This window comes from Gopherus evgoodei, unplaced genomic scaffold (genome assembly GCF_007399415.2).
Source record: "Gopherus evgoodei ecotype Sinaloan lineage unplaced genomic scaffold, rGopEvg1_v1.p scaffold_42_arrow_ctg1, whole genome shotgun sequence".
In the NCBI taxonomy this organism is placed as follows: Eukaryota; Metazoa; Chordata; order Testudines; family Testudinidae; genus Gopherus; species Gopherus evgoodei.
In genome coordinates, this window is record NW_022060063.1 from 1,554,445 (window position 1) to 1,579,020 (window position 24,576).

Sequence of the window (24,576 nt, forward strand, 5' to 3'; positions counted from 1 at the left end):
CTGCACCCCCCTGCCTGAAGCCAGCCAGTTCCGCACCCCTCTGTCTCCAGCCTTCTCAACCCCTGCTGCGTCCCCCTGTGGCCCTGCCTGAAGCCAGCCCACCCCACATCCCCCTGTCTCCAGCCAGCCCTGCACTCCTTGCCCTGCCTGCAGCTAGACCCTACCTCCAGTCAGCCCCTGCCCTGCCTCCAACCAGCCCCATGTCCACTGCTGCCCTGCAGTTCCCAGGGCAATAACCTTGCACACCTGCTTCAATGAGGCGGGGCAGGGAGCAGCTGGGACCCACACATGTGCACACCCGCAGGGAGTGGCAGGGACCCACACATGTGAAATGGCGGTCATTAATAAGCAATCAACAGCATATGTGATGCAATGTACATAATATATAATTGTATTATTTATATAGTTATGGAAAGTAAATAATACATGGAAGAAATAAAAGGCTTTGTTTTTACACTTTATTTTTTTTAAGTCATCCCTGCCAGGGCCCCGCTGAAAATGTTCGAATTGGGCCCCACACTTCCTAAAGCCGGCCCTGCAACTAGACAAGGCAGAAAGGCAGGGCGAGCATAACGTCGAGACAGAGACTCAGTTACTCACCCAAGGTCACCCAGAGAGTATGCAGCAGAGCAGGGAATTGAAGGCAGATTTCCTGAGTGCCAGTGCCCTCTTCAACCACAAAGCCACCCTCTGGGCCCTGGACAGCCCTGTTCCTGCAACAGCAACCTCCTCCCTCACCTCTGTCTTCTCATGCAGAGGTGCACAAGTCTCTCCACAGGCTGCTGCTGAACTCACTTGCCCTGGTTGCAGCTGCAGGCCAGCTGCAATTGGGTGGGGGTGAGCAGAGGAGACAAAGGCGGACTGGGGGAAGGGAGCCTGGGGTGGGCCCAAGGCAGGTCGTGGGCAGGGGGCTGCAGGGGGGCCAAGGAGGGTCGTGGGCAGAGGGCTGCAAGGGGCCCAAGGAGGGCTGTGGGCAGGGGAGGTGAAGGCTGGCGGTGGGCAGACAGCTGTGGTGGGCCCAAGGCGCGCCATGGGCAGGGGCTGCGGTGGGTCCAAGGAGGGCCATGGGCAGGGGTGCAGAGGGCCCAAGGAGGGCCATGGGCAGGGGAGGTGAAGGCTGGCGGTGGGCAGACAGCTGTGGTGGGCCCAAGGCGCGCCATGGGCAGGGGCTGCAGGAGGCCCAAGGCGGGCCGTGGGCAGGGGCTGCGGTGGGCCCATGGAGGACCATGGGCAGGGGAGGTGAAGGCTGGCCGTGGGCAGAGAGCTGTGGTGGGCCCAAGGACGGCCATGAACTCTTTCAGGGTTTGGCCTGGACCCAAACAGAAAAGGATTCAGCGGAGTCTGAAGATGGAGCTGCTGGTTGCACTCCACAGCATTTTCAATGGAGTCTACAAATCCCAGCCAGGCTCATCATCGACTCCAGCCCTCACAGCTCCACCACGCACAGGCACAGGGCTGCTTCAGTCACAGCCAGAGCCTTGCGCAGCAGCAGCTCCTGGATTAGTTACAGCAGCCTGTCAAAGGCTGCCAGAGCCCATATCATTCAGCACCAACTGCCCCATATACATCTTCCCACCTCCTGACCCAAGCGGCAGATTAGCCACAGCAGAACCCGCACCGTTCAGAAACGGGATCTGTCATAGCAACACACAGCACGCTCCTGGGAGTCAGGGGCTATAACATTAGACAAAGGGGAAAACCGAGCCACAAAACAGTAAAGGCCACAGCAAGTCATCAGCACAACCAGGAACAGAACCCAAGAGTACGGCCTCCCAGTTGCATGATCTAACTGGTAGATCAGTGGACAAGCTAATTAAAATAATGGATTAATTTCTTTCCCTATCAGCCTCCACTCTCTAATAAATCTGTAAATTGCAAGACCTGGCTTCCCCATGGAGCACATGCATGCATCCTACGAAGTGGGTATTCACCCACGAAAGCTCATGCTCCAAAACCTCTGTTAGTCTATAAGGTGCCACAGGACTCTTTGCTGCTTTCACATGCCAACTGGCTCTCGGAGCCTTTTCATGGAGCTAAAAGGGGTGAATAAGAGTCAAGACCAGCACTGTAGTCTCGATTCACGGACATCACTCACACAACAGACTCAGAGAGGAATCCTGCATCAGTAGCTCTTCCAGGCAGGAGTCCTACCTCGGTAACTCTTGGGGTGAGTGGTCCAGCCTGTCCATCAAACACCCTGATTGACAGCTGATGGTTGAAACAATCTGCAAACAGACCCTCCTACTGTATCAAGAAGTCAGCTAATGCAGGGGCATCAGCATCAGAAGCTGATTAATCATGTCCCAAGTGGGAACCGGAGCCAGGGGTGCAACCCTGGTGGTTGGGGTAGCGTGAGCTGGGGGGGCTGGGGTTGGATGGTGGCAGCTGTGAAGGGGCAGGACAGTGTCTCTGGAGAGCTGCAATGCCCATGGCATCTCAGCAGAAAAGTAGCCTTTAAATGGACTCCCTGAAGCCAGGGAAGCTACAGTAAATTCTCATAGAGACTGAACCTAAGAAGAAAGTTCTGAAAGTGAGCAGCGAAGTGACAGTGATACTAAGAGGGCAATAGGGGTCTCCCTGAAGCCACATGGCCTTAGAGCACAGAGAACAGCACTGCTGTGCCCAGAGAGGTGGCTCAGAAATAGCCCAGGTTAAGTGCCAGCCATGTGACAGCCTCAGCTTCCATCATCTGGTGAAATGAGTCATCCTGCACCTAGGAAACCCGAGTCTGTAACAAATCTGTGGCCAAGCAGGACTTCACAGTTGTCATTTTGCTGCTCACCGTGAACAATCAGAACTTTGCAGTGACAGAGCTAAGATCTTCCAGGTTCAAAAGCCTAGCCCCTCACCACTCAGGCTACAGGAGAATCCTCATCAGCTGTCGACAGTACCAGGCTCATGACACATGGCTGAACAGTTCTAATGCCACCCAGAAGAAGGCAGCAGTGCCCCCCACATACACATGCCTGCCCACTGCAATGCTAAACTTCCTTCCCCAAATCCAGCTGCTGTGGAGCCATTACAGCTTTGAGAGAAATCAGCCCAAGCGTTTATAAACCCTGTAGCCTGAAGCCCTTGATAGTAGGGAGCTCGCTACTGACCCCTATTGATGAACAGGGAGAAGAGCAACCTAGAGCGGGTTTGGAATGCAGGATGGATGGATGGAGGTATCATAGGGAAGGGAGCTCTCTGCTGACATCTGTCCAAGGGGCCAGGACTCATTTCCATTTCTGGTATGTGATTGTTCCGGTCATTCTGGGCAAAAGTTGGGTACGGTTTTAAGTTTGGGGCTGATGAAGCTTTATTAGCCCCGTGGGGAAAATAAAGGATCAGAGAACTGCATCCAGTGTGTGTGGGGTAGCAGCCTGGCACGCTAGGGTACAGGAGCCCGGTAACAACTCCCGCAGGAAAGGATCTGCTTGGTAGTGAGGGTTGTTTTAGGTTCCTATAGGCCAGTGATTTCTTTGTGAAGATTTAGTACAGGGCTGAGGGATCTTTCAAGACAGTAGATAGCCTGGAGGCAGCAGGCCATGCAGAGGCAAATTGGGCTGAAGCTGCAGACAGCAGAGGGATTCCAGTCAGCTCTTAAGGGCTACCCAGCCAGTCTTTCGCAGCGGGTTGGAGCTTGCCTTGACAAACTGAATGGAGAGTTGGGAAGGAGCTGATGCTAGAACATATTACCTCATTAGCCACTCAACCATGAGGGAAGCACTGAGGATCACAGTCACACGATTGCTAAGATACCCCGGAGGTGGGGTGTCTGACCTAACAGATGGCATTGGTTTATTAGTCGCTCGCTCTCCCAAGTTTATTCTATGTTGCCTCTCCCATCCCCGTAGAGTCACCCATTTTGTTTTGAGATTTTAAGAGGAACCCCAAGATTTTGAACCCGGCCCTTTGTGCTGCGCACAGCACCTGACCCAAACAGGTCCACTTCCCAGTTCCTATCTGGAACCACACCGCGGTCCCTGAATCTGCTCCTTCCCTAGGCCCCGTCGGGGGCCAGCATTCCCTGCAGCCCCTCAACCCGGCAGCCGGGGACTGAGGCAGAAACATGCAGAGGATTTTACCCCAGGGCCAAGGAGAAGATGAGGCTGTTTGCAAATTTGCCTGAAGCTGATTCTCCTCTGGAGGGCCGAGGTTTCCAGGAAATAAGCAGGAACCCTGTACAATAGGGCTTAGGGCTGCCTGCAAGGCTCATACACACCGGATACTTCCCCATCTACAGGAACCTAGCTCTTTCCAGTGCATTGTCGCTATGTAATATTTTTGCAGCTCAGTAAGATGCTGCTCAGCTCACTCTCCTTCCCCAACCCCAGTCAGCTCCCCACCCTCCCCCAAGTGCCACCATTTCTCTTCCCATTTATTTCACGCCTGTTTAAATATCCCTCACTTCTCTTTCCAAGGTTCTGTTTCATTGCTGCTGTTGTGCCAGGTCCCCTCGTCTGCAGGGGTCGGCGCCCTCGGGGTTACAGGGAGATAAGTGAGATATTCTGAGCCAGTCGCCACTGAGCCTAACAGGAATATTAAATGAGGGCCAGAAGGCACTGAGAAAATCCCTGTGCCTGGTAAACGAGTTCAGATTAGGGAGAACCAAAAGAAGTGATGAAGGGTCCCCAAGGCGGGAGCAGAGCTCCTTTGCAGGATGGATTACACAGGTGCCCCAGTGTGGTTAATTTCAATATCTCCTTTCAGTGCTCCACTTCACCTCCCCAGCCCAGTAGGTAACTCACTGGAGATGGGCCTCTGGCCTCATTCACCTCCCTTCTTGTCCACAGCTCTCACATTACCTCTATTCACATACAACACTGCTTGGTGCTGCAGCAGGCTCACTGGCTGGAAAACAAAACAAGGATCAAAAGAGGAACTCAGGAGCCACAAACGATAAGGCTCCAGCGGTAACATTAACTCAGCCACACCCGATACATGCCAGGAACAGCAAGGCATTATTAGCTACACAATTAAACCAAGCCCCAAGAACATCAAATGCTACCTACCTGCAGGACAGCCTGACAAACAGTTCTGTTTGAACCTTCGCTTCTGTTCCCACAACTCCATAATTTTAACAGTGCAGATTGGAAGTGTATGTGACAATTTTGGCAATTAATTTCCATGTTTGTTTTTTAATTAAACAGAAATAAGTCACCCATGACAAGCAAGCGTTACTCTACATTTGCTGCTACACCAACAAAGCAATAGCTCTGCTCTTGTCCAAGGAGACCAGAACCTCCCTCACCTGTGCTGAAGTTTAGGTCTCATTTTTCATGAAAAGCTCGACAGATGATAAGACACATCAGAAAAAACCCTGGTATTTCAGAGGACAGGTTTTATTATTTTATTCCCTTTATAAATCTTTGGATCAGGGTTTGGTTGGGGGTTATTATTATTAATTTAATTCAAATGCCTAAGAAACATTTAGGAGAAAAGAGGTCTTTGTTAAAGATTAAACCCATCCTCCCCTTCCTTTACACAGCTCACAATCCACAGCTATGAGACTTCCAATGGACCCTCTAGCAAATCCAGAATCAACCAGCACCTTGTATTTCTAAAGAAAGAAGAAAAAGCAGAAAACACCCACATGTGAACATGTACTTCACGTACTTACTTGCTGCTTCGTGATGGAGAAACATGACAGGCAAGTTCTATATTATTATTTAGTCGTATAACTGTAGCTGCTAGGAGCCCCACTCTTGGACCAGGTCCCACATGGTGCCAGGTACTGCACAAACGCAGAACACAGAGCTGCTCCCTGCGCCAAAGAGCTCACATCTATATAAACTGACCTGTCGCTTTTCTCCATCATGAAGCAGCCAATCAGGAGCATATGTTCTATTTCCAACCAGTCCCCACTCTCCCCCTTCACCAGTCCCTTTGCTCAGGCTGGGCATTTTGTTAATACAATCTAAGCAGGTGCCTTGCGATCTGACACAGAGACTTCTCACCCATTCTACTTCCTCCATTGCAGTGACAGTTACCCAGGAGGTGGCAGCTCTGATCCTGTAGCCCCCTGCACCTGCATGGAGCCCCAAGGGAATTCTGCAGACAGGTGCACCTCGCTGGACATGTGCCCTAGTCCTGGAAGAGCCTCCAGAGTGCAGGGGAGATCTCCCACAGACTCTGCGGGGGAGTTGGCCTAACAGGGAGGGTGCATTAGTTGGAAGCGTTGCCTTGGCTTATTATTTGTTCCCTCTCCAGCCTGCATGGGAGTTCTCATCAAGGATCTATTGTTGTACATGCATCTCTCTCCAAGCAGGGGAGAATCTCCAATGAACAGGCAGGTGGAACATGTCCCCTCAGCCTTTCCCCAGCACTTCACAGGTATTGGAGGGGGGGGGGTGTCAAGAGCCCCATTTTACAGATGGGGAAGGAACCTGCCCGAAACTCCATCCCTAGCTCCTCCAGCTCCCTGTGGGCTCAGTGGGAGCCATATCAGGCCCATCACTAAATCACTGGCAGAGCTGAGCATGGAACCCAGGCTGCCTGTCTCGCATTGCAACTCCTCGCTGGGTTATGCACTTGTGGGGAAGGATGGGGCGGGTTTGTCTCCAGTTAGTGCCCCCTGCTAGAAACACCAGAGAGATGGTCCTGGCTGCTCTGGACATGCAGAAATCCAGGGCTGAACTGCTTGGGGAGGGGCATCTGACCTGCGAAGGCTCCACCAAGCCAGAGAATCAGCTGAGTACCCGTGGGAGCTGCAGGTGCGATAGGCTCAGTACGTAGCCAGCCAGGTTAAAGGCGGCCAGACAGGTCCAGCAGTCCAAAGGACAGCAATGGTACAAGCCGGCCAAGGAAGGTGGTGTGGCTAAATGGAAAGAGCACTGGACTGAGACTCAGGAGACCTGCCTTCTAGTCCCAGCTCTGCCACTAGTCTGCTCGGCAAACTTGGGCAAGTCCCTTCGCCTCCCTGTGCCTCAGTTTCTCTATCCATCCCAGGGGGCTAACCATTCCCTCCTCCTTTGTAGAGTCCAAGGATGGAGAGCCGATATTGTCCAGGTAGCAGCTCAGCACCAGCCTAGAACTTGCCACATCCCCACCCATATAGTCACTTAGGGTGTCATTTCCAAAGGTGCAAGCACCCACTGTTCCCGCTGGCCCTGCTGGAGCTGGGGGCACTTGGCCAGTCAAGCCTTGGGGTTCTGATGGACGTAGCTAGGAGGCAGCACACCCAGTGTGACAACTGCAGGCTGCAGAATCCCCAGACCCTCTCTCTGGACCACATCCAGCCCCATAAGGCCTCTGGCCACAACATGTGTCGCATTCCCAATTCTCCTTTCTCCTTGTTTGTTCCCAATTGCAAGCAGTGATTCAAGAGACGAGTGAGACAGGCGGGACGGGGCCGGCGAGGAAATGGAGATGCCGATTTCAAAGCTCCGGGAAGCTTTTGAGTACGGCTCTGCTCTGCAGACTGCACGACTGTGAAAATGACCCTGGGAGGAGGCTCCGTCCCCTCGTGAGCACACGCGCTTCCCTTGCCAGAGAGAAGGGGGGTTCCACCTACCAGCCCTGCAAACCCGGCCAGGGAGGTGAGAGGCACTGGGCTCTCTCCCCACCAGGAATAACGGCTCCACAGGCCAAATCCCGCCCTAAACACCAGTTCAGGCCCATCATCTTCAGGGGAAGATGCAAAAGGAGGAAGAGATGATGGCTGCCCACTCGCCTGCCGCCCCTGGGCTGGGCTGCTCTGGCCGGGCTAACAGGAGGAAAAAGCTGGGGAGAAGCACCACACACTTGTTTTCATGACCTCAGGAAGCAGCACCACCTCTGACGCACTCTGGGCGCCAAGCTGGGCAAGAGGGTCTCTGTATAAAGTGAATGGCCTTTCACAGCACAACTCAGGTCAGCCAGAATGCACCCACCAGCTCTTCCACCGAATCTTTTCTGTTTGCAATGCATCCAGGTCCTCTCCCTCCTTCCCGCCCAGGTCACCAGCAGTGGTTTCAGCCCAGCCATTTCACCAGCAGCTCTCTCCTGCCAAGGCAATGGGAGCGCAGGGGTCCCACTCCACAGGGTTGCTGCTAGAGCTGTGTGTGAATTTTTCAGTCAAACATTTTTAATTGAAAATGGTTGGTTGGTTGGTTGATTGAAACCAAAATTGTTGCTGAAACAGGGTCAGATCTGATGAACCTCTCGTCTCAGAGAGATGAGGAAAGAGTTTTGATGTTAAAATGTTTCGATTTGACATTTTCTAAATAGAAAATCTGAACTTTCCTGATTCAAAATGACATTTTGTTCTGAAATTTAGGCTTATTACACAAAAAAGATAAAAGGAAAAAAAGGCTGAAATCAAAACAAAACGTTTCCATTCACCCAAATGGGAATTCTTTTGGGTGACTGGGGGGTTTGGTTTGCAAATATTTTCAAGATTTGTACATTTTGTCCTAGTTTGAGACAGGGAGAAACACTGAACTCTCAAAAAGCAGCAAAGAGCCCTGTGGCACCTTATAGACTAATAGACGTACTGAAGCATGAGCTTTTGTGGGTGAATTTCCACTTTGTCGGATGCATGAACTCTCAAAAATATCCCAGGGGTGGGAAGCAGCCCCGGCGCTGGTGATGGCCCAAAGATGGGTCTGATATCAGCTGGGGTACAAGGCCACCAAACAGCCAAGCCCACTTGACAGAGGCAAGTTTGCTCCAGGGAGGTAACTTGTGACTGGAAAGCCAGCGAGATGCAGGAGGGCAGCCCCATGGGCAGGCAGTTCCAGTCACTGCAGTCTCTAGCACAGATTTCAACGATCCTCAGGCCAGCCAGCAGGTAGCAGGTGTCAATCCATTCTCAAACCCACAGTGGGAGCAGCTGGTGTCTCAATGTGGGGCTGGCTATTGTTTTACTTAATCTCTCAGCACCTAGCAAATCGCATACAACCATCGCATAAAACCAGACAGCTTCATACAGACAGACAGACACACACACATGCCCCTCCCCGTATCATACATGCTGCCATCTGCTGTGGGTCACTCCCTCCTCCAGCCCTCATTTAGATCTAAACTCAGCGAGAGAACAGTTTCAAAATGTGCATCTCAGCACATAGCCACACCCCTCTGCTAGCAGTGCCCAGCTCCTCCCCAGAGCAGCCAACAATGGAGTGACCGGGGCCAGGAATCACATGCCCCAGCTCCTCCAAGGAGTGTTTGCTAAGATGGGTCAGTGGACCCCAGAGCTGCCTCCCTAGACGTTAGGGTGCACTGGGTATGGGGGGCAGTGGGCAAGGGGGCACCCCAGATGGCCAGTCTCCCTGGCAGCATGGGCCAGCAGACTGCTGGGCATTCAGTGAGCGTGGTTTAAACTGGAGTTATCATCCCAACAGCCGCACGGAGAAGAAACAAAGTAGAGACAGAGCAGCGGCACTGAGTCAAGCACTCTGCTGGCCCAGCTGCACAGAATCCCCTCCATCCCACCCCCAGCTCCTCACCCCGGCAGACCAGCCAGCCCATCGTGGGAAGACGGCACCGGGAAGGGGTTTCAGAGAAGTTGAGAGCCATGATGCCATCGCCAGGCGAGAGATGGGGAGGCAGCATGGGTCTGGCAGAGAAGCGACTGCTCAGCGGATCAGCAAAGCAGCCCACAGATGGTTAGGGTGTCTGAGAGCTGAAGGGGTCATGCCACGCTGACACCCAGAGACAGGCCGGTTGGGTGGAAGATCCCTCACATGTTCCCTCCCATTGCTGGCACCTGAATATTCACAGCACACTCACGTGGAGAACTCCTCCCTCGCCATTCAGAACAATGGAGAACACTTCCCCCGCGATTCAGAACAATGGAGAACTCCTCCTGCCCCATCTCTCAGTTCAGAACTATGTGAGCTGAGCACTTTTGAAAGTCTGGCCCAGTCCAGCTTCTTTCCACCTCTGAACTCAAAGCTCTTCCCAAGGGGGCAATAACAGCCATTTGGAGGACAGGGAGAGAGGTCACATGCAGAGCAAAGTGAGGCATAGCCCGGAAGAGAAGCATCCAGGAGACCTTGCACCAGCCATGCCCTGGCCTGCCTCCAGGAAAGGGCGAAAGATCCATGGGAACAGAGGTCTCAACCCTTTAGCTCTTAGGCATGGGTCACCCAGGCATACAGCTCCCCTATGCAGCCTCCCAGCTGCAGGTGCAGAGGAAATATTCATCACTGTCGGGATTGCTGGGGGGAGTTCTGAGGCCTTCTGCTCATAATGGGCCCTTCTGGGGGCTGCGATGGGGGGGTGCAAACCCAAATGCCTGGGACTCTTGAGTGGGTGAGGGGCACCACGCTCCCATTGGCGCTTCCCATTCCAGTCTGTGCCTGCAAACTCTGCCCCCAGAGAATGGAGGCCGGACCCACAGCCCTTATGAAAATTCAGTCCTTGGGGAGGCGCCATTTTAATACAGTCAATGATTCCCGGTCCAAGCACCTCCCACCGCCACACTCCAGAACTCAGAGCGTCGCCCCAAGCTTTGAGAAAATCAACTTCCAGCAGAAAATACACTAAACTGGTCCCTATTCGAGGAAGAAGGGAGCTTTTTAGAAAAGAAATAAAGCTGCCAAGTGCAGCGCATCTCCCGGAGCTGTCAGGAGCCAGCCGTGCAGCAAGGAGGAGGCAGACTCAGCAGAGACTGGCAGCAAGGAACCAGGGACACGAGGGCAGGAAGGCAGGAGCTGTAAGTACTGTGCAGTGCAGGGGAGTGGAGCGCCGCTGCCTCGCTAAACTGGGCACAGACAGGCCACTTGATTTATGGAAATATATTAGGGGAGGGGCCCAGCAATATCTCCTTGATGTGACTTATCAGTTATATTGAGAGCTCCCTCCCCACTCTCCCTCCTCCCCCTCATCCTACATGTACTTAACCCTTGGCAACATATGGAGTCTGCAGGCAAATGTTTGCAAGGGATGCAGAGCAAACAGAGAAGCAAGTACCAATAAACAGCTGGTCTCCCCTTCCCCTCTTCCCCAGTTCTGTGAACAGGATCTCAGACAGGACGACCCCACAGACACCACTCGGCGCGGGATGTCTAGAAGAACCTGCACTGACAAACCAAAGGCTCATCCCCTCCAGACTGCCCCGTCCCCAGAGAACGCGCAGTTTTCTAGCCTCAATACAAGCCGGGGATTTCTTCCCGTCCCCAAGATCCAGGCATTTAAACCCCCCTGTAGGGCTGCTCCTGCACCAGCCTCTGCTTTGTAGTTAGTGTTAGATCAGTAGGTGGGAAATGCTGAAACACAATCAGAAATTCTCCTCTCGTTTCAAAGGCAAGTGCAGATCACGAGCGCGGAAATTCATGCAAAGATTAAAAGGAAAAAATAATTCGCCTCCCAGCTGCCTGCGTTGCCACTCAGTTAACTTCAGTTTCTCTCTTTAAATATATATATAGTGGTGAATGCTATTTTATGCTTAAATCCAGTAACAGGCTGCAGCCAGATCACGCTAGTGGGTACCGCAAAAGCTTCACTAATACAGGTCTGCCAGTACCATTCAATCCCCAACCACCCCCCACCCCCAGTTCTGCCTATGCCCCTCAATCCCCACCCACAGCCCCAGCTATCCCAGCCCTGGGCTCTCCACATACCATAACACACACTGCCCTTCTGGTGCCCCTTGTTCTGAACCACCAACCCCCTACTGTCTAAACACCCCCAGCTCTGTCACTACCCCTCAACCCTGACCCACAGTCCCCCTCCTCCCCCAGCCCTGGGCTCCCACAGCTCTGCCAGTGCCCCTCAACCCTGATCTACAATCCCCCTCCTCCCCCAGCCCTGGGCTCCTGCAGCTCTGCCAGTGCCCCTCAACCCTGACCCACAGTCCCCCTCCTCCCCCAGCCCTGGGCTCCTGCAGCTCTGCCAGTGCCCCTCAACCCTGATCTACAATCCCCCTCCTCCCCCAGCCCTGGGCTCCTGCAGCTCTGCCAGTGCCCCTCAACCCTGACCCACAGCCCCCCTCATCCCCCAACCCTGGGCTCCTGCAGCTCTGCCAGTGCCCCTCAACCCTGACCCACAGCCCCCCTCCTCCCCCAACCCTGGGCTCCTGCAGCTCTGCCAGTGCCCCTCAACCCTGACCCACAGTCCCCCTTGTCCCCCAGCCCTGGGCTCCTGCAGCTCTGCCAGTGCCACTCAACCCTGACCCACAGCCCCCCTCCTCCCCCAACCCTGGGCTCCTGCAGCTCTGCCAGTGCCCCTCAACCCTGACCCACAGTCCCCCTCCTCCCCTAGCCCTGGGCTCCTGCAGCTCTGCCAGTGCCCCTCAACCCTGACCCACAGCCCCCCTCCTCCCCCAACCCTGGGCTCCTGCAGCTCTGCCAGTGCCCCTCAACCCTGACCCACAGTCCCCCTTGTCCCCCAGCCCTGGGCTCCTGCAGCTCTGCCAGTGCCCCTCAACCCTGACCTACAGCCCCCCTCCTCCCCCAGCTCTGGTCTCCCCCCACCTGAAGTTCTGCCAGTGCCCCTCAACCCTGACCTACAGCCCCCCTCCTCCCCCAGCCCTGGGCTCCTGCAGCTCTGCCAATGCCCCTCAACCCTGACTCAAAGCCCCCCTCCTCCCCCAGCTCTGGTCTCCCCCCACCTGAAGCTCTGCCAGTGCCCCTCAACCCTGACCTACAGCCCTAGCTATCCCAGTCCTGGGCTCCCCGCACCTGCAGCTCTGCCAGTGCCCCTCAATCCCGACCCACAGCCCCTGCTATCCCATCCCTGGGTTCCACCTACAGTTCTACTGATGCCACCCAAACCCCAACCCACAGCCCTGGGCTGTCCCCACCACACACACACTGTTCTCCTGATGCTGACCTACAGCTTCTGAATCCTGGTGTCTTCTGAGCAGTCAGCACTGGCTAGATGTTACTTAACACTACAAATCACGATCAGAGTCTTTAACTGAACTTCACCGATATCCAGCACCTCCCCTAGCTCCTTTCATTGCACTTGTGAATTTAGGACTGGCCAGCAAATCCCTGTCCCGCCCCCACATCTTGCCCGTCTGACTATGAAATGAAAATTGATTCACAGCTATTCATACAGCTTGGTTAATCTGGAGCGAAGGCTGCAGGCTCAACCGTCCCCTTAACTGGATTGCCTCCCTGCGGGATGGGGTTGCAGGGCTCCCTTTCCCCCAGGGCAGAATGAGGCAACTTTGTCAATAAGAAGAGCTGTGAAGAGTTATTAACAGCAGTTGTCAGAAGAGGAGTTTTGAACTCATGGTCTGCTGGCACCCAGCCCAGTGCACCTTCTCCTAGGCAACAGGGTATTTTGTGGGGGCAGGTGTCAGTCTCTCTCTCCCCGCACATGGCTCGGCAGCATCACCCCTAAAGTCCAGTCACTGCTGCATGATTGGGGTTGGTTTGGAGCTGGCTCAGATCTTGGCAGGAGGTGTGAGTGGAACTGACCACAGCTCTACCACCCCCTGCAAAGAGAGTGGGAAGAAAGGTGAAATGTTTAACATAGGCCATGGGGGCATCGGGGGAAATCTCAGAAACCACTTGACCAAAAATGCGCATCACAAACTCCGTCCTGGGCCCGGAACTAGCACGGTGGTTTCCAGCCCCATCTGACTGCGGAGGTGCATTTCACAGAACTTTCACAATTAGGGTGTGAACACAAACCCTGATACAACCTTAACTATGAAGCGGCTAATCGCCACCTAGAGGCTGCTATTTGTATTACATCAACGTGACAGGACTTGGCAAGCAAAGTAAATCTGCCCTTCTTGTCCAGCCCTGTTTAAGACACCTACAGGCCCGTAGCATGGGCGGTGTGGGGGGAACAAGGGTTACCCAGCCCAGCTGAGACGAGTTCTGTATCATCACACAGCTCTTTGGGGCAGGCACCGGGCCTTACTGCACATCCTACAGGCATGGAGCAAGACAGATGTGTATTAATAAGCCTCTGGCCTGGTTCGCCGAGGAGCTGTGCACCTGCAGCTCCCGCTGGTCTCCGGAGCCGCTCTGGCACCCCTAGAACTCGACACTCTAACACAGCAGAGCCAGGAGCACCAACTGCCCACCCGCTCCCATCGAGAGCACTGGGGAATCCCTCCCCTGGTTGAGCTCTTTGGAAAATCTGGCCCACAGTCCACAGGGGGAAGGAATGCCACAAGCAGGTAATTTAGAGAGCAATTAACCGCAGAGCTCACAGTGGCCTCATCTATATTACACTCAGCTTCAGTGGGAGCCAGTGGAAGCTACAGGCCTGGGACAGCAGTTGCAAGGCACTGGGTTGCACTTGCCTGGCTGCTCCTGGGACTGATCGCTCCAGGCAGTGGGCTGTTCCCAATGGATGGCTGGTCTCTTGGTAGCCGAGAGGGTTACTGGCCCCGACACCAGATGGCTGTGGTTAGGTCTCCGACATGGGCAGTAAGGCAGCCACCAGCCTGATCCACATCTGCCAGATCCAGGCCAGGATACAGGAAGAACGTGCAGGGACCCCAGGCAGGAATCTAGAAGTTACAGGATGCATCGGTGTCCAGCATGGAACCCCCAGTATCGTAACCGCAGCCAAGTCCTGCCTCTGCTTGACCGTGGGGAGGCTACAGTCACTATCATTTTAATAGCAGGGGGCAGAGTCTGTGTTAGTCGTCTTGTGCCCTGGCTAATGAACGCAGCACAGAATCTATGTTTTGCAGCAGATCAGGATGTCTCAGAGCTACCAGGGATTAAAGATATTGTTACATTTGTCAATAAGCTAATTAAAAGAGCAAGGAAATTATTGCACAGCTCTGCAAGTCTCCTACCCCTCTGTGCTGCCTATGCCATTAGCTGCTACCCCTGCCGGGAGGCTCGGCACCATGGCTGCTCCCCCAAAAGAGGCACCAGCATCATGTGCATTAGTGATCTTGGCTTGATGCCAATGGGGTCTGCTCTCAGGCACTCTGGTGGGGATAGAAAGACACAGTGCAGCAAGAAACATTCCCATGCAAAGTGTTTCATTATGGGGAAGTTCGCATAGGCGTGGGCTGAGGGCATGTTACCTTTTAGGAATGATAGGGTTAAAACCCCATAACTATTTAAAACAGAAGCAGGTGTTATATAGACCCAAAGCTTCCTCAGCAGGTTGTCAGCTGAGATCAACCTTACAACTTCTCTCCCTAAATGCACAAGTCTCTACTGAGTGAGCCAACTCCATAAGAAGTCCATGGCCAGGGGTGGCTCTATGTATTTTGCCACCCCGAGCCTGGCAGTCAGGCAGCTTTCAGCGGCATGGCTGTGGGAGGTCTGCCGGTAAGGCGGATTCGGCGGCGCACCTGCGGGAGGTCCGCCACTAAGGCGGATTCGGCAGCACGCCTGTGGGAGGTCCGCCAGTAATGCGGATTCGGCGTACCAGGCGCCGAATTGCTGCCGAAACCGTGGGACCGGCAGACCTCCTGCAGGCATGCCGCCAAAGGCAGCCTGACTGCTGCCCTAATGGTGACCAGCAGGCTGCCCCCAATAGCTTGCCACCATAGGCACACGCTTGGTGTGCTGGTGCCTGGGGCCACCCCTGTCCATGGCTTCACAGTTCATCCCTGTGCTACAAACCACAGCTCTGTGAAACTTTACAGCCTCAGGGACAGAGTTCAAGCTTTCCTGCTGCTGGAGCTCACAACCTGGCCACCTGAGCTAAAGGAGAATCTCCATCAGCTATGGCAGTATGGGGCCTTTGACACATCGCTCCAATTCCAGTGGAGCACTCACACATGCTCACTCCAGAGGTTCATTACAACCAAATTTTAGAGCTGCAGTAACTAAATGATGGGCATTTCACTTTCCAGTTCTAGGGTCATGCCCCAGGTTGGCTAATAACCAGAGACTAAGACAAAGGAGAGAGTCATCAATGTTAAAGCCAGAAGCAATTACAGTGATCAGCCCGTTATGCAGCTAGGGGCAGGAGCCACTGCCTGAGAGTCTTTGGAAGTTGGATTAGATCATCAGAACGGTCCCTTCTGGCCTTAAAAACTGTATAGCACAAGCCATAAGATTGCACCCCGTAATTCCTGCTTTAAGCCAAAGAATGTCTGGCAGAGCCAGGGCAGAGCGTTTAGAAAGAGTCTCCGAGAGATGGAGAATCTGCCACCTCCTTTGGTAAAACGTTCCACTGGCTAACTCCACTCCCGGTGAATAAACAGCACCCGTTTCCAGCTCTCTGTCTGGCTCCCATTCCAGTGAGATGGGATTTACCCTAACACCTCATTTGTTGCTTTCATTGAAATTGGTCTGACCCTGGAAAAATCTCAGCTCCCCACAGCTGCAACCTGAAAAGCATTCCCACTTCGCCACCAGGTACCGGGAGCAGGATCTCCCTGCCCAGCTCCTGTGCGGAAGTTAGGGCGACCAGATGTCCTGATTTTATAGAGACAGTCCTGATTTTGGGGTCTTTTTATTATATAGGCTCCTATTAACCCCCACCCCCATCCCGATTTTTCACATTTGCTGTCTGGTCACCCTACCAGAAGCACATGCAGCTACATAGACAAGGACCCTGTTCTCAGCAGCACTGTACACCCTGGGACTCTGATCTATTCCAACATCCTCCCTACCCACAGGGCTGGATCACCCAGGGGGGCCTGTCGAGCCACACAACTGCGTGCACCCAGACCAACTAGATCAACTGTAACAGTCCAGCTGGAGCAGCGGGAACAGCTCCTTTCCAGCCCCAACAGAGAGGAGAAAAGTGGCACAGAGCTGTGGGACTGCAGGGCTCAGGAATGCAGCTCCCGCCTGGCCAGGAACTAAGTGCAAGGAGCCATGAATATGGCTGGCCCCCCTCTTGGGGCTCAGATGCTGCCCTCAGGACCCCGGGAGCAGCCTCGATGATCCCTGGCATGGCGGTGCACATGGTGTTCATGCACTTTACTGTCTTAGCTCCATGTGCAAAACAACAAACCATAAGGGAAGTAAAATAGGGGGATGCCCCTTATTGGAATGCTTTGAACCCCCCACATAAGGAGTGGCTGAGACTGCCTGGACCTAGGCCCAGCTAACCAGCCTCCTGAGCCAGCAGCCCACATGGGAACCTGCTGTGCCCGATAGTGTGGTTGTGTTTTCCCAAACAACTTCTGGTTTGAATACAGAATCCTCCCTCTCCCACATGAGCCCCTGTCAGGGTTCAGCACAGCCACGTGCTGGGTCTAGGGACCCTGGGCCTGAGCAACACAACTAGGAGTGCTACAATAGGTCTCACGCTCCCACTCCCTGATCATCTGAGAGCTGTGGGGCTCTGAGCACCAGCCTGGGCCGGGGGTTCATCCCAGAAGAAGAGAGATCCAAGCCCAGGCCCACCTCTAAGGAGATGCTGGGCTGGATAGAACAGCCTGAGTGGATTTAACTCCAAAAGAAGGGGAAGGGGAGAATCAAAGCTGAGAGCCAGGCCTAGGGTGACCAGACAGCAAGTGTGAAAAATCGGGACGGGGTGGAGGGTAATAGGAGCCTATATAAGAAAAAGACCCAAAAATCAGGACTGTCCCTATAAAATTGAGACATCTGGTCATCCTAGCCAGGCCTTTGTCACTACAGGGTGAAAGTCAGCTTGACTCTTACAGTTCTATTTAACCCCCTCCCACCCAAATTAAATGTGGCCAACGTGGATTTTACCGAACTCTGGGAACCCCAACAATTACTGTTCTCCTGTGGGGCCGAGAAGCAACAAAAGAGCACAGGGAGAGTCCCTGCATCAGGGCAAGCCCAGGCGACCAACCAGCCAAACCCAGAGTGTAAGCTGGGTGGGAAACCCGGAGCAAAAAAAATTACTTTTTGTAGTGACCCAGCCACTCCCAGTCTTCATTCAGACCTAATTTGATGGTGTCAAGCTTGCAAATTAATTCCAGGTCTGCAGTTTCTCATTGAAGTCTGTTTTTGAAGGTTTTTTGTTGAAGAACTGCCACTTTTCAGTCTGTTATTGAGTGTCCAGGGAGATTGAAGTGCTCTCCTACTGGTTTTTGAAAGTTACAATGATTTGTGTCCATTTATTCTTTTGCGTAGAGACTGTCTGGTTTGGCCAATGTACATGGCAGACGGGTATTGCTGGCAGATGATAGCATATATCACATTGGTAGATGTGCAGGTGAACGAGCTCCTGATGGTGTGGCTGATGCGATTAGGTCCTATGATGGTGTCACTTGAATAGATATGTGGACAGAGTTGGCAATGGGGTTTATTGCAAGGATAGGTTCCTGGGTTAGTGTTTCCGTTGTGTAGTGTGAAGTTGCTGGTGAGTATTTGCTTAGGTTGGGGGGCTGTCTGTAAGCGAGGACTGGCCTGTCTCCCAAGATCTGTGAGAGTGAGGGATTGTCCTTCAGGATAGGTTGTAGATCCTTGATGATGCGCTGGAAAGGTTTTAGTTGGGGGCTATAGGTGATGGCCAGTGCCCAAATCCACCCTGATTGAATTGGCCTCGTTAGCACTACAAAAAGTAATTTTTCCCTCTGTTGATATTCACCTCTTCTTGTCAGCTATTGGGAATGGGCCACATCCACTCTGATTGAACTGGCCTCGTTAGCACTGACCCCCTCACTTGGTAAGGCAACTCCCATCTTTTCATGTGCTGTATATTTATATCTGCCTACGGAATTTTTCACTCCATGCATCTGATGAAGTGGGTTATAAGCCCATGAAAGCTTATGCCCAAATAAATGTGTTAGTCTCTAAAGTGCTACAAGAACTCCTCGTTGTTTTTGCTGATAGACTAACACAGGGGTAGGCAACCTACGGCACGCGTGCCGAAGGTGGCACGTGAGCTGATTTTCAGTGGCACTCACACTGCCAGGGTCCTGGCCACCAGTCTGGGGGGGGGGGGCTCTGCATTTTAAATTAATTTTAAATGAAGCTTCTTAGACATTTTAAAAACCTTATTTACTTTACATACAACAATAGTTTAGTTGTATATTATAGACTTATAGACAGAGACGTTTTAAAAACGTTAAAATGTATTACTGGCATGAGAAACCTTAAATTAGAGTGAATAAATGAAGACTCAGCACAGCACTTCTGAAAGGTTGCCGACCAGGACCGGCACTACGGGTTTTGGCACCCTAGGCGCACGGCAATTTCGCCACCCCGCAGGCTGGTCCTGTGGCTCCGGTGGAGCTGCCGCAGTGGTGCCTGCGGAGGGTCCGCTGGTCCGCGGCTCTGATGGAGCTGCCGCAGTCATGCCTGCAGGCGGTCCAGTGGAGCCGCGTGAGCAGCCGACCATCCGCAGGCATGACTGCTGGAGCTCCACCGGAGCCGCGGACCAGTGGACCCTCCGCAGGCACGACTGCGGCAAGTCAACCGGAGCCACCTGCCGCCCCCTCCGGCAAAATGCCACTCACCAATAATCCTGGCGCTCTAGGAGATTGCCTAGGCCGCCTAAATGGAAGCGCCGGCCCTGTTGCCGACCCCTGGACTAACAACACAGCTACCCTCTGAAAGTTATACACAGGTGCCCACAGGTCCCCAGCACAAAAAGAGAAACCTGTCACCTCCAGTTAATTTTTTACTTTATCCAAACCTAAGAGACTGTGAACCCCAGTGATTTGCATCCAAAGGAAGTGTCCTATGAACCTTCAGACATGGAACTTACTCACCAGGAGTCCTGACACTCTAGTGAAACAGCAGCACACACACACCCCCATGAAGAGGTAGTGTGGGCCCACTTAATTTCTCACCAGGCCCTGCACATACTGGAGCAGGAGGGAATTTTCCACAGGCTCTGGCTAGTCAATTTAAGTTCTCGACTAGAAGATATATAAGGAATTTTTCACACCCTGGTTAAACACACACACGTGTGCGTGCCCAGGCTGGCTTTGAGAACTGGTTGCATTGCCGAAGATGGGGATGGGGTGAAGTGGAGCCCCTACAGGGACTGTGGCTAAGCTCTGAGGGAGCATGCGCCAGTGGAGCAACTCAGCTCAATGCTCCCCCAGTGGCACAGCTGGGCTGGCTGGAGCAAAGAAAGGGCCACATCCCTGCCCTAGCCCTGGCACTTTAGGGATAGCCAAGGTACACTGAGCTTGGGGCTGGCCACTGAACAGAAAAAAGCTTCCCATAGCCCCAGCACGGCTCTGTGAGATGCTGTATCAGCAGTGGAGGAGCCTAACCGTGGGTAAAGATCCAAAATATTCCCTTCAAAGGGATCTCCAGCAGGAGACCGGAAGTGACTGGAGTGAAACTGACTACAGGGATAGTCAATTATTTTTTGTCAAGGTCCAAATGTCTTGGTCAAGGTACAGTCAAGATCCAGGCTCCAGAGAAAATAATAAAAAGAAGAAGAAGAATGACGATAATAAGATTGAGTTCAGTCAAAAGTGTCTGGTGGTCTGGCTTTGCCCGCAGTCTGCCCGTTGACTACTCCAGGACTAGAAGACGTGTTTTCAGGAGACTGTCCATATGGCCTCTCCAATCCCAATAGTAACTTTGTTCCAGATTAACAGTGAGAACACCACAGCCCCTCGGAGGGTTACGGACAGCTGGTATAATTACTGATACCCTCTCCGGACTTAGAGGCTGCCTTTTTTGCATGAAGGTGACATGAGCCAAAGGAAATGAAAACTCCGTCTGGAAAGTTGTTCATTAGGAAACGTATCCTGAGACGGGGCACTTGGGACGGTGAAATTCCGACAGTGAAACTAGTTTAAGACCTTGTGGTAAGCAGCAATCAGCCACAGTGCAGGCAGGTTTAATTACTGTCACTGAACAAGGCTAAGGGACTTGCTACAGGAGTTCTGCATCAGCTGTACCTCTAATAAAGGTCTCACGAATTTCTTAACTAGATCTACCCATTACAAGTCATAATTGTTAAAATAACTGGCCTAGACCCTCTACTCCAGCCTACCCATGCATGCAGACCCATGCACCTGTGCAGATTCTAACTGGACTCCATATGGAGGGTGTAAGGACCGGGACCCACCCTGATCTCACACTAGGGTCTGTGCCCCTCGCTGGATAATTCAGGTCGCTCTTCTGATTTCCCAGGCACATGCAAGTTATCAGGTAATAGCCACCAAACATGCAGACAATAATTATCAGGCTACAATTTATTCCCGTTGCATCATCTTCACCACATGGTATCGTTTCCCCCTCCCCTCCCCATTGGACAACAAGCTTTCTAAACCTAAAGAATGAGACCGAATCAGCCCTTTCTGGGACACGTCTTCAGACCAGTAATTGCCAGGATTCGTGACCAGCTTCAGTGCAGCCCTCATGGCTACGCAGACACTCACATGTAACATACAATCCAAACCAAGACCCACACCAGCCTGAACCCAGCACTTCCACCTGCCTGTAAAGAGAGCCACAGACACCCCTCTCCACAGCTATGGAAATATTCCTTTCAGGTGGTGGGCCCTGAGCCATCAACAGATAGAAAGAGCCCAGCCGCCCAGGGGTGTCTTAAAAGAAACTCTGGTCACATCGCCGCTTGAAACAGCTCGTGACACTCAATGCAGGGGCTGGGTGAGACAATCTCTCCAGGTCCCTTCCAGCCCTACATGTCTAGGGTTCTACAGTTTCAGAGATGGCATAACAAAGAGCAACCAGGGCCGGTGCTTCCATTTAGGCGACCTAGGCAGTCGCCTAGGGCGCCAGGATTTAGGGGGGTGGCATTTTGCCAACCTCAGTGGCAATTCAGCAGTGGGGGGGTCCTTCCGCGCTCTGGGTCGTCGTCGGCAATTCTGCGGCGGGTCCTTCACTTGCTCCGGGACCTGCTGCCGAAGTGCCCCGAAGACCGGGAGCGCAGAAGGACCCCCGCCTAGGGCGCCAAAAACCCTGGCACTGCTCCTGAGAGTAACTATTATTTTTGCTCCTCTGTAGTGTAAACAGGATGCATAACGAGGACTTGTGGGATGCAGCTAATCGCTCCAGATCATGGGCAACAAACACACTTCAGGCTCAGCGCCTCTACCTCACACTTACCAAGACATTTTGCACCCATAGATATTTCAGAGTTTTTCTGCCCATTGACAGTCTCCCCTGGTCTCCTATGGGAACAGGAGAACACCCTCCACTGGAAATTCCTGCTTTGCTCTGTACTTTTTGAATCTTACTGTTTACTAGCCCTTTCAAAAGCACATATTTTTGACCCTGAATTTTACTCTATCGAAAAACCCAAGAGCTCAGCGCATGCAGAAGGAATATGTTTGTGTATTCTCTCAGGTATACAGCTGGGCTGAGGACAGATAACACAGTGCATCTCTTATTAAGTTCTTACAGGTGTTAGCCTCTTTCATCTAGGTGCTAATATGTGCTATGCTCATTAAGGAGCATGCTCCCCATGCTCAGGACAGAATGCTTGCGGCATAAAGCAAAGATGATCTATTTGCTCAGTTGTTTAAAGACAATAATACCTCATACCTGAACTGCCAACACACAGAGCTGCTCCCATGCAAAGCTGGGCTTAACAGAGTGCTGGAGACCCTTTAAACCTGGCTCTCCAGGCCAGCACAAGAACGTTCAGCAAGGGTATGAACTGCACAGGAGCTGCATAATAATTAGCCTCGGAATCTAGGGCCTCGCATCAGATGACAATAGAGAACTGGATGCACTGACTCAATAGACTGGGCAAAGCACATGGCTCTGCAATAAACCAAGCACTGGCATTGCCCCTTCTGTCAGTTAGCACATTGCTGTGCTCTTAGCCATGCCCGCCCCCCCTCCCCCAGAGCTCAGTTTATCACAGCCCTCCCCCAGACACACACACCGCACAGGCCCATGTTTACAGGGGTCCTTAAACTAGGAAAGGAGACAAATCTTCCCCTTAAAAACCACCCCCAATATAAATGTAGTGTCAGCACCAGGGGAGACCAGATGCCCATGGTGGGGGGAAGAAGACTAGGTGCATGGGGGGCACGGGGGAGAGCAGGGGCAGGAAAACCCGGGGGGAAGAGGGAAATGGGGTAGGGGTCCCTGAGGCACAGGGGGTCCAGGGAAGGAGTAAGAGGAGGGGGGAATGCAGAGGGAGAAAGGAGGATGGGATGGGTGCATGTGACATCCAGTGAGGAAGGGGATGTAGGAGCCCCCGGGAGCAAGGAAGACGTCCCTGGGAGTAGTGGGGGGCAGGGCCCCAGGGAGAGGGAAGGGGTCTCCGGGTGCAGGACGCAGTGGGGGACAGGGGTCCCTGCTCTGCCAGGCCGAGATTACTCACAGCGCCCGCAGCTTAACCCACATCTTCTTGCTGGGGGCGGACTTGAGCTCCAGCGGGGACGGGCAGCCCTCGGGGGACTCCAGCAGGTCCCGGTCCAGCTGCGGGGGGCTCCGCGGGGCGTCCATCTCCTGCTCCCTCTGCAGCGCGGGGGAGAGAGACCGTGAGAGCCGGCGGGCAGCTGCCACCCCACCGCCCCGGCTCCCCGTGCGTGCCCCGGCTCCCTCCGCACCCGGCGCCGCTGGCCCCTGCTCCCTGCGGCCAGTCACCCGAGTCGGTGGGCGCGTCCTGCGCTCAGCCCCGGCGACCCCGCCGCCCGGTGCCTGCGCAGGGGCCGGGGAGCCGGAGCAGCAGCGCCCGGAACGTGCGCGCAGCGGAGCAGCCTGGGCGCCGCCGGTCCCGGATAATGGCCTCTCTCCGGAGCGCCTGGGCGAGCCCACCCCCTCTGCCAGCGTTCCCGGCCGGGAGGGGCTCCCCGCCCCAATCCGGGCAGCTGCGAGCGCCTCCCCCCGCCAAGGCACCGGCGGAGACGCAGCTCGCTCAGCCTCCCGCACCGCAGCTGGGGCTGGCCGGGCAGGACATCCCCAGCCCCGCGAACGCGAGCTCCGGCTGCGCCTTCCCTGCCAGCCGCCGCTCCGCCGGGGACTGCAAGCGCCTGGCGTTTGGAGATGAAGCTAAAATGGCATCCGGTGGGTGCCAAGGTACCAGCGCCTGCCGGGGCCCGGGGGCTCCTCTGGAGCAGGACCCTGGCCCAGAGGAAGGGGAGCAAGAAGAGCTCGTTTAAACCCGAACCTGCTGTATTATCACCCAGGCGATTCTGCTGCCTGGAGAGCGCGGGCTCCTCGACCCCCGGCCCCTCCCCGACTTCCCGGAGGAAATTAGGGAGGCTGCAACTTTAAATAAGTGGGACCCCGCGAATGGTGCAGAGCCGGGGGGTGACTGGGCTACAGGCCCACACGCTTCCTCCTCGGATCGGGACCGCCTCGCCAGGGCAGGGGTTTGGGGCAGGTGCGCTCCGTGCGCCTCCCCAGAGAGCTGGGGTCAGCTCAGCCCCCACATGGAATAAGTGTGGAGGCCTCAGCTTGTTGCTAGGGGAAGCTGACCCCCGCCACAGCTCTGGTCTGCAGAGGGGTCCCGAATCCAGCTCCCCCCCAGGTTTTACCCCATCTCCCCCGCTGGCTTAACGGAGCTGAGGCACCCCTGCAGTGTAGACATAGCCTGCAAGAGAGACCAACTCAGAAGAGCCTCTTCCCCCTCCCCATACCATGACCTCAGCTCTCCAGGAGGGAATCTGGGGGGGGGGGGGGTATTTGCATGAGCTCAGGAAGACACTTGCCTCTTCCAGCCAGGCTGAGGGGCTGTTCTGAAAAAAAAAGGATGAGATGCCAGAAGACCCTTCCCCCAGAAAGGGCAGCAGGACATCCCCCAGCTTTTGTTCAGCCAGTGAGTGATGGGAAGGGCTACGGCCGGAAAGCTCCTCCATAGGACGATGGGGCCTGTTTGGTTTAGAAGGGGCAAATAAGACAGCAGATGACTGGG

At 54.0% G+C, this 24,576-nt stretch overlaps 1 protein-coding gene across 4 annotated transcripts in view; it reads right to left on the reverse strand.

Moving 5' to 3' along the window:
- The window catches only part of PDE1B (phosphodiesterase 1B), a 140,570-nt gene extending 116,667 nt beyond the window's left edge, over positions 1-23,903 (reverse strand). The window contains exons 1-2 of one of the 4 annotated variants that reach the window (XM_030546226.1): positions 23,830-23,903; positions 23,041-23,177 (exon numbers count right to left, since the gene is read on the reverse strand). In XM_030546226.1, the coding sequence (XP_030402086.1) occupies positions 23,041-23,165 (125 nt within the window). In that variant the 5' untranslated portion in view covers positions 23,166-23,177; positions 23,830-23,903. Of the gene's footprint in view, positions 1-23,040; positions 23,233-23,306; positions 23,325-23,742; positions 23,802-23,829 lie in introns of those variants that run through there. The other 3 variants (XM_030546227.1, XM_030546228.1, XM_030546230.1) reach the window with 3 other exon arrangements.
- Between the last annotated feature and the right edge of the window lie 673 nt (positions 23,904-24,576).